Consider the following 20274-nt stretch of genomic DNA (forward strand, 5'->3'; position numbering starts at 1 on the left):
TTATTATATTTATATAAAGTGATCTAATATAATACAATAATTTATCATTATATTATTTTAAAAATTATATTTACTATAAACTATACACTGTATATTATTTAATTATATTAATAAACAAACATTTGATATATTGTAACTAAATATAAAAGTTTATTAGATTTGAAATACAAATCAAAATGTAAACATAATATATAGAAATTACACTCTAAAAAATGCTGGGTTGTTTTAACCCAAATTTGGGTCAAATATGGACAAACCCAAATATTGGGTTAAAATGAAATTTAAACATTTAACCCAATGGCTGAGTTTGTCCATATTTGACCCAAAGATGGGTTAAAACAACCCAGCATTTTTAGAGTGCACATATTAAAATGCATTTTTAAAATACAAATCAAAACAAATCATGAAATGAATGATGATTACTAATTCATTATTTATTATTTTCAACAATTGAATATAACTGAGGGGCAATTCAGAAAAAAAAACAACGATAACAGAAATATCCTAGTTGTCCTTCACTTAAACCATGAATAGCTTAACCTGCATGGAGGGAGGAGCAGGTTCATTAATCACACATGAGGTGTAAAAGTTGTTGACGGTCTTATTGGGGCTCTTGAGAGCTTACGCCATCAAACAGAAGCTCTGATGCCGGCTGCTGAGGAACAATGAGGCTGTTTGGGCCAATCTCTGACTCAGCAGAGCTCATTGAGATGTCTGCTATGTACCCTTCAGCTAAGGTTAGTGCAACCCGATGTTTTTGGCAAGAATGATACAACAGTGTATGTGTATTCAAAGGGTACACAGTGTTCTCCAATACAGTCAAATCAATAGGTAGGTCAATATATCTAAAAATACACAGTCTTCCCAGAAATGAAATGAAAACTGGAGCTTTAAGACCATGTGTTGTGAGTTGTGGATGAGAAGCCGTTTAAGATGACTTCTTAGACTGAAAAGGGCAGTAAGATGCACTGACGCCCCCTGGTGCCGCAGAATGACTGACCTGCTGAGCTACGCCACTGTAGACATCCTGAGGCAGTTCACAGGGCATGAGGTTCACTGAAGTAGCACCAATCATATCCCGCCCGAGGGCAGCATAGTGCTGGAGGCCGTTGCATGAGCCATCCTACGAGAGAGAGAGAGAAGTAGTTAATGGAAGTAGTTTTACAATCTACAACGTATCCCTAAACAGCAATTAGGTGCAATAGTGACTTGTACTGGAATAGCAAAAGCCTGGTCTTCTTAATATACTTAAATTATAAAGTAACCACGCAGCACCTGATGTACAGGATAATTGGAGACGAATTTGGTGTGGTCGGGTGAGCGCGAGGCATTTGCTATCTCCATACAGCAACCCAGTGCCTGCCATGGCTCATCTGCAGTCATCCACCATTTGCGACCCTGCAAAATTACAGTTACGACTCTTTAGGGAGCAAGGAATGTGGCAGTCATTTCAATAAAACAATCAGTATAATATTGCTCACTCATTACTCTGAGCCTGCATTGATTTGTGATGCAAAAAAAAAAAAGATACCATGGAATAAATTATAAAATGTATACAGTATGACATCGGTGTACTGCAATGGTTCCCAAAGTGGGGTACAAAATGTTGTGTTCGTTAAATTCTGCCCCACCTTAAAATAAAATTAAAACAGAGCATGTTTGTCGAATCTAGTGTAAAAACAGGAAAAAGGTCAAATACATGACATCCAATCAAATGACCACAAGCAGCGTCCATATGATTATGCTGCCTTAGCAAATCGCGCTACATTACTGCTGTTCTCGACAATGTGCCCGTGTAAAAGTGGTGATTCAGCACTTTTTTAGTGAGAATGAACACATATCGACACAGACTGTGCATAGAGATCAATTTAAGACTCAAACTCTCTTTGTTACAAAAACATACTCTGAGAAAATTCTTCTTGTTTTTAATGTTGATCCTATATTATACGAGCAAGAATGCAATTTTTCCGATAAATTCGATAACTTCCGCCGATCGTAAAGTCCAAAGCAATACCGAGAATTTATATTGAATTTCATACTCCATGGTTATACTAAAGAAACGTTAGTCACAAAAACAGATAAAACAGACACCCCTCGTTGTGTTTATGCTTCTTTTTAAAATTATATTAAATAAACATAATTATATATAAAATTACATCTAAACGTATGAATGTTTCATTTCAAAGACGGTTCACTTGGACGTGGCTGTGGTTACAAGAGGTAAAAACGATATAAATACCGTTCGTTTTCTCACACAAACCGCTCGTTTCGTGTCTTAGGCCATCAATGTGTACTTACATTTACAAGTCATTGAATCATGTTTAATTTGGACTTCTCTATGCATGCTCTTCGAGGTGGACCCCATATACCTCCATTGCATGACTGACAGACAAGAACGGTTTGACCTAAAAATATCAAAATTGAAACTACTGCGGAAACAAAGACACCTACATCTTGGATGCCCTTGAGGTAAGCTAAAACATACCAAAAATTAATTTCAAAGTGAACTATCCCTTTCAGTTAAACATAGACCCACCATCTAGTCAAATACTTTTCTAGAAGACTTATTTAAAAGTAATTTAAAAACATGTAGTCCTGCAACCCCTAGTGTGCAATTGAAAAGCTTACGTCAAGAGGATGGTCTGCCGAGTCTAGGATGTCCTCCATGATGCTCTCAGCATACTCCAGCCTTCCGGCTAGCGAGCTACGCTTCTTCAACCCCGTGAGGTTCACCAGATGGATCTTCAACCAGTCGAGGCCTTTGGGACCGAGAGGTCGTCCCTCGGCAAACACCAGCAAGGCCCTGGTCACGTCACTGCCAAGGTGGTTAAAGTAAGGCGGCTGGGGGTACGTACGACCTCGAAAGTCCATATTATGTGGAAACCAAAAGATCTCGTCCCTCACGTGGTTGGCGATAGACAGCTTATACAGCGCGTCCATTCGGAGGCTGTGCATCTCCGTCACCTTTTTCTTGGCTTTGGCACCCTCCCGCTTCATGTAGGCCTTCTCAATCTGAGTGTAGGACGGGTCATGAGGGTTGAAGCGAGGAATCTCAGGCGCTTCAGACAGCGGGGGAGGGATGCTGAGCTTTTCGCTGCCTTTGTCGTTGAATATCGAGATGATGATGTCCAACAGGGGCTTGTTGATCTTCCAGGGACAGTTGCCCACCTGATTGAGGGAGTCCAACACAGCATGGAGATCTTCATCTCGGCTCTTCTCCAGGAGAAGTTGGTGTTGGATGGCTCCATCGGTGGCACGCATCAGCTTGGTGGACGTCAGCAGGTACGCGCCGCTCTTAGGGGACACCCAGGGCACGGGTGGACACAACATGGGCATGACGTAGGATTCAAATGTAAGTTTGGTTTCCATGGCAATCCTCTGGATTTGTGTCACGATAGGATGCGGTTTGATGAAGCCGATCTGATGGGGATGCCAAAGAGAGCAAGACTTAACTTCAAGGCATGTCACAAAAAGGACATTAAACATGGACAATTAAATCCTTAAATGCCGTGACGGATCTACATTAATAAACATCTCTCGTCGCTAGCTCGCAGGAACCCTGTAATCCAACCTCAAAGATGATTTATGAGTGCTGCTGGTAAAGTGTTTATGGTGCACAACAGACGTAACCGTCTTTGACAGCTGGATAAACAACTTCTATTCAAAGTGAAACAGAGAGTACACAATATATTCATACGTACAAAGTTTAAACAATGGCTGAAATATATACAATAAGGTTCAATTTACACAACCTGTTTGTAAGTTCATGGATAAACAAGTAAGTAAGTATTCATTAAAATAAGTGGTTCATAAAAGTCTGTTGTTTTGTGAATCAGACTGCACTGTTCATGCTGTGTGTTGTGGATTAACTAAAATTATAGAACCAGAGTTGCTTGTGAGCTGAATACATTGATTTCACTGTAGGTTTTTGATTCACTAAAAATAATTCCTCAAAAGTGTGATTTGTTTATGCTTCGAAACTACAACGGCTGTGAAGGAATTTCACTGGTTTATGGGGCCGTTTAAACGACGTTTTCAACTAAAAACGTAAAAAACTTTGAGTTTTGGGCGTTCATTTATATGAACAAACGCGTACAAACATTATGGACCTGAATTTACTATGTTGTAAATAAATTTTCATGTATATATTTTTTATGACGTTATTTTAGATTTGATCAAAAACGTAAACTTGCCAACGCTGTTTGAGTATAACATTAGTAGCCAGTCAGTTGCTATTGTTTAAAACAAACGTGTATAAAGTTAAAAAATGTAGCAAATTATCATTCAGAAACGTTTAGTAAGAGCCGTGTGTGGTTCCGGACAACGTGAGTGACAGTTTAGCCAATCACAACACACCGGCCCAAACTAACCAATCGGAGCCCACTGCCTCTTTCTGAGGGAGCGTTTTCACAGACTCAGGAAGTCAACCAGTCGTTCGAGGACAGAGGAGAGCGCGGACTTAAAATAAGACTTTTAAAAAAAGAAAAACCACGAACACATGTTATATTGCACCCCATAAACACAATCATGCAAAGAAAAAAAAAGCAGTCAACCCCCCCTTTAATACATTTTGCGGTTCATGTGAACAGGGATCGTTTTGACAACGTTGTTGCCTGTATGCGAAAAACGCAAAAGGAGCACTTTCTGTTTATAGTACATTGTTGGCGTGTAAATCTAAAAAAGATAGAAGATCGTCTTACCACAAGGTGGCATTTTTAATGTCTCAAAAATGAATGTGAATTCACTTGACTGCCTTCATGCCACATGAATAATCCACAAACACGCTAAACTGAGAGCTCTTCCCTGCTGCACGGGCCATCTGCAAGCTCAGCGGAGAAACAGGGGTTAAGCTTCATATCTTTGAAGCCCACGGCGGAGGCCTCTGCCATGCCGAGAGCCAAGGCAGAAGCCTTGGGAATGAGATTCAGGACAAAAAAGGAAACTCTCCTGATCTTTTTCAGCTCTTCCTCCCCCTTTCTACAATCCCTCGGTGGTTAATCAACCGGGCAATTAAGGGGACAGTAAAAAAGAGATTAGTTTCGGCACAGTCCATCTTCCTCCGCTGACCCGCGATCACTCGCACTGGAAAAAGGATTCCATAATTCATGAAAACATGCGTGTCTGTGAGAGGTTTCAGAGTGGGAACGGATGCTTTATGGCACGACTTTTAATGGACAGTCATTTGGATTCAAATTAAAGCTATCTGGCCATGAAACTAGCTTGCTTCCCATAGGATTGTGCATCATTTCAACTGGTATGACTGCTGGTTTCCACCTCTTACCTTATGATTGCTACGGAATGTGTACATGTGGTATAAGACGGGAATGAGCTTCTTCTCTTGAGCGGGATTGAGGATGTTGCTTCGGACTTTGAGCTCATGAACCATCAGGTCGACCAGGAAGCTGCCAAGCTGCACCATCAGGACCATGGGCCAAGGGGTGTCTTCACTTAAAAGAGAGGGGCCGCTAGACTTCTCCATCTCGAGACTCGTCCAAAACTCCCGCGGGAGCATGCCGTTCGTCTACGATGAAACAGGAGTATTATAATGAACGAGCAACTGGATATTTCATATGAAAGGTGTCATATGAAGATGGCTTGTACCTTGGTGTCGTTCGCCAGGAGTTCAGCATACGAGTTGTAGATACTCCTGAGCTTCTCGATCATCTGACTGTCGATCTTCCGCCGGTTGCGGTACAGATTATGGACTTTATTTCCCATCTCTTCAGCCATGAAGAGCAAAGATTCACCACTGGGAGACAGTTTGTCTAAACTCTGAATGTGGAGAAAAATAATTTTAACGTCTTTTCTCACTTAAAAAGAAACAAACAGTCATTCTGACTATGTTAAAAAGCTTTAAAAAAACGCATTTTTTCTACCTAAGGAAATTCAGCTCAAGTTCATGTACTTTATATGTTTGATTAAGTTGGTACCTGAAGCATTATGTTCACATAATCCTGATCATCCAGGATACACAGGAATGGGTAAATGCAGGAATTCCAGGACCTCTGGCTGTTGTTAGATAATATCCGTTTCTTTTCCTTCAGTGCCAGGAGGAGAGCTCTCTCCCAGTGTTTCCTCTGTGTTGCTAGTAATTCTCTCTATAGAAATATAAATGTATTTTTCAAATTTTATTTCAGAGCTCAATTTGTCTGATAATATGAAAGACAATACATTCAGATCGAAATGTTGGAGAACTGGGCATTGTACAGACTTGCAGACTTGAGACGTTTTTGACAATAATTAAGCACATTAACTTGCATTAAAGGAGTAGTTCACTTTAAAAAAAAAAAAAAAAAAAAACTTTTGCTGATAATTTACTCGCCCCCATGTCATCCAAGATGTCCACGTCATTCTTTTTTCAGTTGAAAAGAAATTAAGGTTTTTGATGAAAACATTCCAGCATTTTTCTCCATATAATGGAGTAACCAAACGGTTCAAGGTCCAAAAGACCGTTTCAGTGCCAACTGCAAACTGTTCAAAGGGCTTTAAACGATTCCAGACGCTCACGATCACTCATTTAATAAATAAGTAACAAAGTTTAAGCTTTATAAGCTCAAATGCTCGCCTTGCTCTGTTCTGTGATGCACGTTTGTGACTCTCCTGTTCAAACTCGTTCATCAAAATGAATGAACGAGTTCGAACAGGAGAGTCACAAACGTGCATCACAGAACAGAGCAAGGAACCGTACTTGTACTTGAACCGTTTGGTTCCCATTGAAATCCATTATATGGAGAAAAATGCTGGAATGTTTTCATCAAAAACCTTAATTTCTTTTTCACTGAAGAAACAAAGACATGGACATCATGGATGACATGGGGGTAAGTAAATGATCAGCAAAAGTTTTTTCAAAAGTGAACAACTCCTTTAACCAATTCTCATTGTTTTAACAAAGAAAAATCAGTTAATTAAACATGTTTCTATCATAATATTACACTGTGCTAGCATGTGAATTCAACACAATGCTATGATTTCTAACATGATTTGGCAGGATTTGCTAACATGATTTGAATACATTATAGTATATGTTTAATTTGTTTGGAGATCCCTGATATAATCAAAAAAAATTCTTCATTACAGTAACAGACTGAGATTTTGGGTAGAGGATGATAATTGTCATAAAAATAAGTGTCTTTACACTCCTAAAAAAGGCTTTCTTATTATTATTTCATTACAGGCTTCAAATTAATAATTTTATATTTTATTTTATATATTATATTATATTTTATAATTTTTATAATTTTTCTTACATTTTGGGGTGAAATGTATGGATGGTTCTTTCTGAATAAAACATTATCAATCTGAATTACACGCTTGTCCATCATAATTCTGAGACAAAATATTATGAGTGAAAAAAAGTCAGAATTATGTGTGGGGAAAAAAAGTGTTTGCTTGATAGTTTTCATGATGTTTACTCAAAATCCCATTCACCTCTCATGCAGCCTGTGGCTTTAAAAAAAATTAAATTTCATATAAATGTAGATGTGAGTTTTATGCACAACACAGATCGGGTTCAGTGGGCAGACTGTGCCGCCCGTTTGAAAGTGGGTCACCTCTTTATTAAGGTGCTATTTAGTTTCCCTGCAGACCGACAGAGAAGGCAGATATGACACTGATCAGATATGCTGACCCTCTGATGGAAGGGTGCCTCTCACACAGGGCTGGTGGAGAGACATTACAATGCATTTCTATTCCATTAAACCCAATTGCAAATGTTGCAGGACCACTGGGGACCTTTTTTTGCGAAGGAACAGACAGTGGAGCAAATGCCAGTGTAGAAAGATGCAGGATTGGGAATATGGCTACTTCCAATGCATGAGCTGGAAGCTTTCACAAATGTCTGGGTTTAGCCAATGTATCATAGCTTAGATGCAAAATTTGACGTGTTAACTATTGAAAGGAAATTCTGTGAGTCTCCACGTGTATGAGATTTTGAAAGGCCTCTTTATGGTAGTTTCCTATGTTTGAGGATTCCCACTGTGCTTATTTCAGTGAAACTAGTCATAGCAATATTAATCCTGGCACACAAACGGACATAAATAATTTGGTGTAGGGGAAAGTGGGGTAAGCTGTGCCACTTCTTAGGTATGCTGACCAAGAGAATTTATGTAAAAACTAATATTCCTAACAAGTTGTCCAACTTAATCAGTATTAAGAGTAAGTTGAATCATTGGGGAATATGTGAAAATGTATATTTTAAATGAAAAGAAACAACTTATGAACACATAATCCAACTCCAAAATACTTACATTGCTCGAAATTTTCATAAACCAGCCAAACAATTTTTAATATTCAAAAATATCTCAATAAAGTTACACCATTTTGTAACAAGGCAAAGTATCTGTACATCTTACCTTGAGCCACAGCTATCATGTTTTTATAATTTAGCATAATTAAAAAAAAAACAGCTATGTATCATGAGCTTGTTCTAAATATATGGTCATGGGACAAAAATAATGCATTTTGCTAGACACAGATTATTAACTGACACATCTTACCCCACCCTGCTTTCACGGAAAACTGCTTTTTCTGATCCAATCTTAAATAAAAATCAGACAGGTTGCGGTTTCGTACCATTTTGGCCATGTGATCGGTGACAGGCTTCAATGCCTCTACGGAGTCAATAGTGACAGTTGTGGCCTTCTCCATTGCCAGCTGAAGACTGAACCGGTCCTGAAGTTCCTTAAGACTGAAGTCCAGTTTAGGATATGTGGCTCCTTGCCTCTGAAAAACACAAGATAGGAATCAAATTAGATGATAAATGCAATCAAATATGCTTTATTGCTTAGATTAAAAAAAGAAGGGTAATTATCTGAGATTCAAATATGGGTCAAAATATTCCCTTTTACTATCTTCCATTTAGTTTTATAAGTAACAATTTTATTAGTACAGTATCATGATGTTGAAATTTGATGTAAAATTGTAGTTTATTTTTTTAATGTTGATGTTAAACTGAGAGTCCTACTATTAACTTACACTCACCTGATTGCATGATATTATAACACAAGTAAAGCTTAAGGCTTCATGGCAGAACCAGAGTTTGGTCTGTGTTATTTGTATACAAAATCATAAGAAAGCTCAAGAATCGCTCATCGCCCCTTAAAACTGGATAAGAAGACTGAGAAGGTTTAAATCTCATTAGGACAACATAAAAAATGATCATTCATTTGACTGCCAATTACATAGACCATTTACTTCAACCTTTCGCAGGCAGCACACTTTGTTATGAGGCCTGATCGAAAGAAACCATTGCACTTTATGGCCCAATTAAAGAACCAACCATCATTATGTATAAGTGCACTTATTTTCGAAAATAACCAAGCAAACTAGCTAGCTAAAATAACCATGAGAATGTCAAATGCTGAATGTCTCATAACTTCCATGTACGGCCAATTAAAATCCAATGAGGTTGAACAGTCCCCCTCTCGGAGGTCTGGTCGTCAGCCAAATGTGTGGCTGTATAAAATACGAACTGTAAATAAGGCATATATTATAGCAACAGCTTGCTAAGAGGTACGGAGATCGCGTTAATGTGGGCTGTGCGTTGACATGTGCAGTCATTTATTATTCGAAGGGAGGCGTTGGCGGCTTTACGCAGACAGCTGGGAATTATCGCCAAACACATCATGGAAGGGTTGGGACAGAACAGGTCGGCCGGTGCGTTAATACTCGAGACTGCTAAATCTGTCCTCAATAGAGATCACATGGACGCCGGCCAAAGCAAGCACAAAGGTTGTGGAGGGATAAATCATGCCCGCGGCGATGACTATTACAGCCCGGCCAGGCAGAACACGAGATGCGGTGTTGTGTATTTAGAGACTAAGGCCCATATTTTCACAAAGCCATATTTTCTCCCTCGACAGGGAGAATCACGCATGGTGACCTCTGCGTTAGGGATGTGTCGTTCCAATCTTCAATGCTTCAATGAGGATAAAGGATGCATTGGGATGCAAGAAAGGGCATTCATGGCAACTCTGTGAGGAAACGCATCTCAATCTACCCAAACCTAAACCTAGTAAAAAGAGGTAAATTGGCCGTATTTGGTCACATTTCAACTTTGAAAAGAATTTTTGGTATGTTTTAGCTTACCTCAAGGGCATTCAAGACGTAGGTGTCTTTGTTTCCGCAGTATTTTCAATTTTGATATTTTTAGGTGAAACCGTTCGTGTCTGTCAGTCATATAATGGAGGTCTATGGTCACCACCTCAAAGAGCATGCGCAGAGAAGTCCAAATTAAACATGATTTAATGACTAAATGTAAGTACACACTGATGGCCTAAGACACAAAACGAGCGGTTTGTGTGAGAAAACGAACAGTATTTATATCGTTTTTACCTCTTGTAACCACAGCCACGTCCAAGTACTCTGAGGGCGCGGGCGCTTTGTGGTAACAACGATATAAATACTGTTTGTTTTCTCACACAAGCCGCTCGTTTCGTGTCTTAGGCCATCAGTGTGTACTTACATTTACGAGTCAATAAATCATGTTTAGTTCGAACTTCTCTGTGCATGCTCTTCGAGGTGGTGACCATAGACCACCATTATATGACTGATGGACACCTTTCAGTTTGACCTAAAAATATCAAAATTGAAACTACTGTGGAAACAATGACACCTACATCTTGGATGCGCTTGAGGTAAGCTAAAACATATCAAAAATTCATTTCAAAGTGAACTATCCCTTTAATGGTGACTTTCGAAAGTGCCGCAATTTTGTCCTCCTAAGGTAAAATATATATGAATATTTTGCTTGCTATGACCTCAAATGATTGTCCGGTCAACATTGTCAGTCGTTACCAAAGTGCTATGATGGATATTTTTACAGTCTGGATTAAAATCACACCGTTTTGTCTTTAAATAAAGTAAAAATCACAAAAAAAAACAAAAAAAAAAAACATGATCAAACAAAATAATATACAAAGCTAAACAAAACAAGCATTAAAAGAAAACTTCTGGTAGATTGTTGTGTACTTTTTGTGACAAAAATCATAAATGACTTTGGGGGGAAAAAAAAGAAAAAAAAATCAAGTAAAAAAAAACGACGCAAAGTAAAACAAAACCAAAACAAACATTACATAAATCCATCTTAACGTGCCAAGAGTAAGCCAATCGCAATTTATTCACAAATTCTTCGGCCCTGTTTGATGACCTAGCTGGACTATTTTTACACTAATTGAAATAATTAATATATAAATAGTAGGGCTGTGCAAAAGTTAATTGCGATTAATCGCATCCAAAATAAAAGTCTGTGTTTACATAATATATTTGTGTGTACTGTATATAATTATGTTGTATATATAAATACCTATGCATGCATGTATATATTGAAGAATTATTTGCGCTTAAATTCTGTATATATTTATAAATACATAATCTATATTATATAAATATAAATATTTTATATATGAATAACACATTTTCTTAAATATATACATGCATGTGTGTGTGTTTATATATACAAAATAATTATATACAGCACACGCAAATATATTATGTAAACACAGACTTTTATTTTGGATGCGATTAATCGCAATTAATTTTTGCACAGCCCTAATAAATAGTATATTACAAATTATAGTACAATATAAATTCTGTTATAATTTACACAAGAAAGCTTCTGTTCGATTGTTTTGTATTTTTTAGGACAACAATCATGAATGGCTGTAACAAAAATGAACATAACTAAATTAAACAAAGCAAAACGACACAAAAGCAACATATTTTGAGCCTGTTGGGAATCTCTAAAAAGTAGGTAACAGAATTCATTACTGCTTTGTCTTTTGAGTTTCAGCATTTTCATCTCAGACCTTCACATGACCCAGTTCTTCTATACTTTCCAGGAAAGTTTCCATCGAAGGTGTTGTGCGCCGAAGTGTGGGTTACAAATAGGGCTTATGTGCACCTGCGATAATAAATAGGTTGGGGGAAAAGGGGGATGCCTGGGAATTGGTTGAGGGGCAGACTGGCCCAAAGACACCATCAAGTGCGCTCAAAAATAGCACGGGCATCTCTGTTCGAAGGAATAATATAGCAGATGACAGCTGACATAGTAGTGAAACTCGTCATTTTGACACACAAGACAAGTTCAGGCAGGTCTGTTAACGCTGACAGGTATATAGTCTTATGAAAAGCACCAGCTGTTTTATGGTACCAGCCTCCACTTCAACTCCATTTTAACAGTGCAATTAACCTGTTTTACAACCAGTTCACTAACAATGCACGAGGAAGTTAACACAAATGCGGTAACACTTTACAATAAGTTTCATTAGTTAATGTATTAACTAACATGAACTAGCCATGACCAATACATTTGTTACTGTATTTGTTCATCTTTGTTAACGTTAGTTAATAAAAATACAGCTGTTTATTGTTTGTTCATGTTAGTTCACGGTGCATTAACTAATGTTACCAAGATTTAAATAAAATATTAGTAAATGTTGAAATTAACATTAACAAAGATCAATAAATGCTGTATATGTGCAGTTCATATTAACTAATGTAGTTAACTAATGTTAACTAACGGACCTTATTGTAAAGTGTTACCACAAATGCTTGTATCTGCATAGACAAACTCTAACATAACTGAGAAAAGCCTCCAAAATTATTATACTTTTGTTCAGCAAGGAGACATTAAATTGATCAAAAGTGAAAGAAAAGACTGTAAAGATTTATAATGTTACAAAATTTCAAATAAACTTTCTGAACTGTTTTCAACATTGATGTGAACATCATATTCGAATGATTTCTGAGGAATCATGCGACACTGAAGACTGTCGAATTAATACGCTTTATCTAATCAATGAAATTGTGGCAACAGATTACAAGCAATATTATTCATTAAATTGAACAAATAAGTAATCAAATTATTCCTTAAAAGTTAACCATTTAAAAAGAGTACAGTTTACACCAAGAAAATGTAACAAAAATATCTGAATAACAGACGTCAAAGTCAAAGATTAATGAACTCTTTATTTTAAATTGCCAACATTGAAGACACTGAAGCAGAAAACCATAATTTTAAAACAAACCTAAAACAACAAACACAGATCACCATAATGGTGACTTAAATGTACGTTTTACTCATTTTAAATGGTTTTAATAATATTGATAATATTAATATTTAATATCTAACTTAATATTAATAATATAACTTATATTAGTTTATATTATTAAAACTTAAATATAACTTATATTATATAAGATAACTTCATATTTAATAATATTAATAGTATTGCTTGTAATCTGTTGCCACAATTTCTTTTACAGTGTATTGAAGCTTTGATCACAGGAACATTTATTTTACCATATTTTGATCAAATAAATGCAGCCTTGGTGATCATAAAGAGCTTTCAAAATAAAATAAAATACAATATCAGAATACAACCATAGATAAAAAAAAAATAAATAAATAAAACAGTACCTCAGCATAAAATTGTTTCACCAATGGCAGGGAACAGACAGGCTGATCTTTGGACACAAGAGGTTGGTATTTGGGTTGGACCAATTGGACGGCCCTCAGGACCATTTCTCTCTCATCATTCTTAAACACACACTGGCTGAACACATCCTCCACGGACAAGCCGTCCACCTTCATCTGCTGCAGACACCTGTGTGGTCCAGAAGAGAGATGAATACAATAAAAAAAACAATATGAACCTGAATTTATTTCAGTTACTTTCATATACCAGGTTAACATGGCCTTTATCTCACAGATGAAGCCATTTGCTCTCAAAAAACACCTAAAATAGGCTACACCTTGAATAAAATGACATTGATAATCCAAAGGTGGAAGGGAAAGTCCTTATAATGAGAAAACTTCCACTGGCCGCAGCACCTGTGCTCATAGCGCCGGGACTGGCGGGGTGTCGGAGCGGAATATCAAATATTTGCATTGACACGGAGTGCCTTTGAACAGAACGTTCTGCTCCCTCTAGTAATGGCTGTTAGATAGGCCACTGCCATATGTCCCAAGAATTACAAGGCCGTGTTTATTCGAACAGAAAAAGTGTGAATAAAGTCAGAGCCCCACGCAGCTGGACTGCTCACTGTTGATGTAAAGCTATGTTCCTGTCGTGGACAGAATACTAATCAAAGCATGAGAATGAGAGTCTCTACCAGAGAAAATAGGGAAGGAATATTGGTAACACTTAACAATAAGGTTCATTAGTTAACATGTACAATATGTGAACAATACTTTATTAATCTTAGTTAATATTAATTCCAACATTTACTAATACGTTATTCAAATCAAAGGTTGTATTAGTTAACATTAGTTAATGGACTGTGAACTAACATGAACGCACAATGAACAGCTGTATTTGTATTAACTAACATTAACAAAGATTAATAAACACTGTAACTAATGCATTGCTCATCGTCAGTTCGTGTTAGTTAATGCATTTACTAATGTTAACTAATGAACCTTATTGTAAAGTGTTACCGGAATATTTAATACTCGCATACTGATGCAGAGCAACTATTACTAAAGTTAATTAATTACATTATTTATACACCAGTGATTAGAAATCTTGCCCATTACTAGTCTGGAAAACATGTGGTGAAGTGTAATATGGTCAACAAATGTGCAACTACTTCAACTACAGTCATGTGGCATCTTAAAATTATGGAATATACAATACTGTCCAAAAGTTTGGTTATAATTAATACTTCTATTTTTCAAGGACTATTTAAACTGAGAAACATTTCTTATTATTATCAATGTTGAAAACAGTTATTCCAGTATTCTTTGATCAATAAGAAATGTTTCTTGAGCAACAAATCCACATATTCAAATTATTTCTGAAGGATCATGTGACGCACAAATCTTTTTCTGAGTCAATTCGTTCGATTCGTTCGTTAAATGAACCGAAAGACTCGGAAAAAGATTTGTTCATTTTGATGAATGAGTTCGAACAGGAGTCACGAACGCGCATCACAGAACAGAGCAAGGCGAGCATTTGAGCTTATAAAACTTAAACTTTGTTGTGTTTTTTTATGAAATGAGCGATCGTTTCGCTTGATAAGACCCTTATTCATCGTCTGGAGTCGTTTAAAGCCCTTTGCACTGAAACTGTCATTTGGACCTTGAACCGTTTGGTTCCCATTGAAGTCCATTATTTGGAGAAAAATCCTGGAATGTTTTCATCAAAAACCTTAATTTCTTTTCGACTGAAGAAAGAAAGACATGGACATCTTGGATGACATGGGGGCGAGTAAATTATCAGCAAAAGTCTTTTCAAAAGTGAACTACTCCTTTAAGCGCTATCAAAGTGTCTCGCGCGCCAGAGCGATTGATTGCACACACTGAGACGACAGACGTATGCCTCAACTCGTCTTAGTTAAGGGAATAACATGTGGAGTATCCCTTTAACAAAATAAAAAAATCAAGAGCTGTGGTACTGGTTGTTTAATCACATTTATTCGGTAAGGTCTGCAGTGTTTTACATTACCATGAGGCTTCAGGAAAGACCGGGTTATTCCTTAAGGTTCGCCTGAGAAACGCAGAAGCAGTTTCCAAAGCAACAGGCTCCTTTAGGAGTGAAACACACTGATGATGATGATGAGTCATCAGTGCCCTCTAGTGGGCGAACACCGTGAAGATGAAGCCGTCGAGGGCGCGTGAGGCCTTGAGAAAGACTTTCCTTTACCCTTTCCATCTAGTGCGTGACAGAGCAACAATCGCATCATTACCTCCTGAGGGTTGCATTCAATACTCTAGGAAATGTTAAACACTGAGCTGATGCAAATGCAATTAGGAGAGCCGGATAACTCTATCAGGGTAATTCTGAGCATTCTTTTAACCGCCTGATCTCTTGCAGAGGACAAAGGAAGCTGATAAGTATAGAGGTGGGTGAGTGTGTACTTTACTTGGGATTTTTGGTGGAGAATTCAAAGTGCTGCTTTTATTTCATTAGCCAAACTTTCATTGCGTCCAAGGTTGCAGTGTGTGTTCACTACTCGCTCCTCCTAATGTGTGTTAATGGGTTAAAACATTTTTTGTGTGTGTGTGTGTGTGTAAAAAAGTGTCAAAAACATTGGTCCCATTTAAATGGTTGACGAACACATATAAATACATAAAGTTAATCTTTAAAAACACTTATAATACTGTTAATACTTCTTTAGCAAATCTCAAAATGAATGGGCAATTTTCATTCTATGCATTACAATATTATTATAATATTTAATAATATTCTAAATTCTGAAGTTTTTGTAATTTATGTGATGTTGTCATTATTAGTTTTAGTATTTTTTATTATTTTATATTTGATTTTAGTGTACATACTGTATATTTGTATTTCAGTTTTAGAAATAGAAATTTCAGTTTTAGTATTTCAACTTTAAATTTGCATTTTTTCAGCATTTTCTCAATTAAAGAATTTCAGTCTTAGTTAACAACACTGGTACATACATATATATATATATACATATACATATACACACATATATATATATATATATATATATATATATATATATATATATATACACACACATATATATATATATATTCACTTGCCTTAATTCACTTGTAGCATTTAAAACAAATCACTTCAGTTTTTACCATTTTGTTTTTAAATTATTTAGACAGAATTGTATACAATTTTAACATCTCCTAGACTGTTCATCCAATTCTCACAAAAATCTGATTAAAATCATATCCAGACAATGCAGGTGTCGGTTATAAGCCATCATGTGAAAATAATTTCCACCCACAAGTTGAATGTTTATAAACTAAATGTTTATAAACCAAATCCAAACATATCCATATGTGGGGTGAATTCAGATTCAAATGCTCTCAGTGTGAACAGACAAATTTGTTTTGTGATTCATCAACATCATACGAATATACAAAGTGGCACTACATCCAAATGTGCTTTTTTTTTGCCAATTCCTCCTCCGTAAACTACGTGACACTCACTGTATAGTGACCAAGTCAGCGATTTTGGACACAAGTGAATGCATAAAATGCCACTTGCATACATCTTCTCAAGCACCTTTTGAGGTCAACTTATTGCAATTTTGAGTTTTCCATCCACACTGACAGCTCTTGACTTCACAATGGTGTTTCAATCACCTGATTTTGACTACAAAACAACAGTGTGAACGGTAGATCCTAAGGATCGTGAACCACATTCATGTGTAAATAAATAGGCAAGTTTGGATGGCAGGAAAGCATGCAACAACCGTGCCACATGAGAGCTGAAAGACAAATTGAAACTGAGAACAAAGAGAGACAGATGGATAGAAAATAGGCATCACTGGGGTTTGTAGAAAGAAGATTTCCACTGCACAACTGTGTTTGCCATCAGCTGACTGTGATCGATCATCCAGCCAGCTGCCACCAGCCACCCTGCACCTGTCCTTCTGTTTGGGCACTGGGCGGCACCATATTGCCTCTGCAGGCACCGTTAGCACTTATAAATGCGGAGATACTCAGACGCACAGAAGCCTAATACAACCATTTGGATAACTTAAAGCCAGACCGATATATCGGCCGGCCGATATTATCGGCCGATATTAGGCATTTTCCATAATATCGGTATCGGCAGTTATAATGGCCGATAAATGAATATTTAAAAAAAAAAAATGGACAAAACACGCTTCAATCATCTCTCCTTGACCTGTTATATTGAAAATGTATGTTTTACAATTTGCAGTATGATGTTATCTATTGCTAAATTATGGCTCATCATAGACTAGCTAACCACAAAGCTAGCTAATGCCACTATCATCAGTGGAAGACCACTAACGTTAACATTAATGAGCTTGGAAACCACAATGAACTTTTTCTGCCTAAATAAAGTAATGATTACTGTATTTATAGCTAGAATATCTCTAGTTACAGTCCCTGCATTGTAAAATGTAAGTTATACTTGCGAGGAGTGAACATTTAGACATAGAGAAAAAGTTTCAAACGTATCTTGTGCAGAAAAGTTAGCTTTTCTTTTACACGTGTGTGAAATCCAACAATATTTAATAAAAAAAAAAAATATCGGCCGATATATCGGAATATCGGATTTTAAAACCCAAAAATATTTGTATCAGTATCGGCCTTCAAAATCCTTTATCGGTCTGGCTCTAACTTAAACTGGTTTCAGTGTGGTAACACAAGCTGCTTTGGGAAAAACTGTCTGGTGGATTTTGAACCGACGTGAACCTGATCGTTTTAAGACGTTTAGCAGATTAGCTCAAACGAAATCTAAATATACGCTAATATTGTGAAAAATGTAGCGGCTGTTTTTGTCCATTTTGAACTCTAGTACGAGACATTTTTCAAAATATCTTCATTTGTGTTCCATAGAAGAATGTAGAGCTGCTTGATCGATTCTGAACAGACAACTAAACAAAATAACATTTCATTTACTAGAGGTTCCGACAAAATGTTAATTGCTGCAGTCTATTTCAAATGTTTAATTAATCTGAATTCGTTATTTAAATAAAAAACAGTTTGAATAAAGGATTCAATTAATTCAACTTCACTTGATTCATTACTGGATGAATCAGCGTTTTTAAACGAATCTCTTGAATGAACGATTCAACGTTATGCATTTTATAACAGTCGCTTGTCGCCACCTACTGGTGTAATGATGCAATCGATACAATCGTTACTTTCAAAAGGTGATTTGACTATTTTGATCACTTCTGTAGACGTCAGTGTTTATATCCGGACTATAAAGTTTGATCCCAGTACTTCTGTGATAATTTGAATATTTCTTACATAGAAATAACGAAATCGTTGTCATTTAGGAATCAAGATCGCATGGTTGTTTGAACCGTGTGTTCAGCTCTAGAAGAATGACTAATCGCATTAATTACTGATTAATTCATGAAATTGATCACAATTAACTGCATTTCTATCAATATTTTCGGAGAAACACAAATATAGACAACATTTCAAAGAGATTCTGTACGAAATTGCGGCTGACAAGCATTGAATATTTAATAAAAATAATATAAACAACTGTTTAGGTCAGCAATTATACTAAATTCTTAATTGACAGCCCTAATTAATAAACTGGTTTTAATATATGCGATGATAACATATACAATATAGAGAGGGGATGGGCAAAACAACAGTTTTTTTTTTTTTTATTTGGCCTCATTCTGTCAAGGAGCTTCCCATTTAAATGCAAGAGAGAAGGTGTTCTGCTAAATCCTTCTGCCAGGAGATAAGGCGCGCACAAAACAAACAGATGACCAGAGAGAAAATGGCGGTCCACTGAGTTAATGCTCTTTAGATGAATGACCACAATTTGAATTTCTATTTTTGGACCTAATCAAGGCAGGCTCAGAATAATCCTATAGTACCATGGATGAATGAATCAGCTCATGGATGATGTATTCACCAAACAAAAAAAAAAGAAGCATATATATGAGCAGCATTAAGAATTTGCATGTTTATCAATTTAATTTGAATTCGTATATAGGGAATCTAAAGAAAATGAGGGAGTCTTTGTTATCCATCCATGACTTATTGCACACTGCAACACTGACATCTAGAGACACAGTCTGGAACTGTCAATCAATTCAACATTGTGAAACTCGTATTATTACTTTTGACATGATTATGTTATACTTTCCGGGTCATATTTAATCCTAAATTATATAAAAACTTAGAAAAATTGTATAGACTATGAGGCGAGTTTTAGTACCATACTACCATTCTGAATTTTCTGCATTGCTTTTCATATCTTTTTCCCCTAAACAGATTTTTGAGTAAAACATGACCATATCATGCTTTCGTGAGATAGTACTCGTGTGATGATAAACTGCAAATGCAATATCTGTCCACCTATACATAGTTGTGATTGGAATACATTGAAGTTCGGCTTTTGGTAAGTGGTTACCTGGTAATGATCGATCTTTCACACGCAGACATTCGGCCCATGCACTCCAGAGCAGCGGAGAAAGACGTGACATTGGGTTTCAGGCCTGCTTCTTCAATCAGAACAAACAAACGACGAATCTGATTGATGGAACCCTGCAAAGCACAGTTAAAAATACGACTTAAAAAAAATAAAAAAAAATATGGAAAATCATAAAAATGTAAGACTGAAGGAAAAGAAACACACACAATACAGATACAAATATTGTTAAAAGGGAATTTTTAAAAAAAAGTAAAGACTGAAGGGAAAAAAACAGCATGCGAAATACTTACTAATAATAAAAATATATATATATATTTAAAAATTATTTAAATTATTTAAAAAAATATATAACTAAAGAGAAAAGAATCAGCAAAATATTGAACATTTATTTAAGAAAATGAAAATTATA

General features: G+C 36.4%; 1 protein-coding gene across 1 annotated transcript in view; it reads right to left on the minus strand.

Annotated features, from left to right (window-relative positions):
* polrmt (polymerase (RNA) mitochondrial (DNA directed)) overlaps positions 1 to 20274 on the minus strand; it is a 43731-nt gene that overhangs the window by 21120 nt on the left and 2337 nt on the right. The window contains exons 4-12 of the mRNA XM_039685295.2: positions 19845 to 19978; positions 13418 to 13604; positions 8572 to 8721; positions 5931 to 6098; positions 5602 to 5772; positions 5282 to 5521; positions 2629 to 3420; positions 1276 to 1398; positions 1001 to 1123 (exon numbers count right to left, since the gene is read on the minus strand). Coding sequence (XP_039541229.2) covers positions 1001 to 1123; positions 1276 to 1398; positions 2629 to 3420; positions 5282 to 5521; positions 5602 to 5772; positions 5931 to 6098; positions 8572 to 8721; positions 13418 to 13604; positions 19845 to 19978 — 2088 coding nt within the window. The remainder of the gene's footprint in view (positions 1 to 1000; positions 1124 to 1275; positions 1399 to 2628; positions 3421 to 5281; positions 5522 to 5601; positions 5773 to 5930; positions 6099 to 8571; positions 8722 to 13417; positions 13605 to 19844; positions 19979 to 20274) is intronic.

This window comes from Pimephales promelas, chromosome 2 (genome assembly GCF_988280905.1).
Source record: "Pimephales promelas chromosome 2, fPimPro1.hap1.1, whole genome shotgun sequence".
Lineage (NCBI taxonomy): Eukaryota > Metazoa > Chordata > Actinopteri > Cypriniformes > Leuciscidae > Pimephales > Pimephales promelas.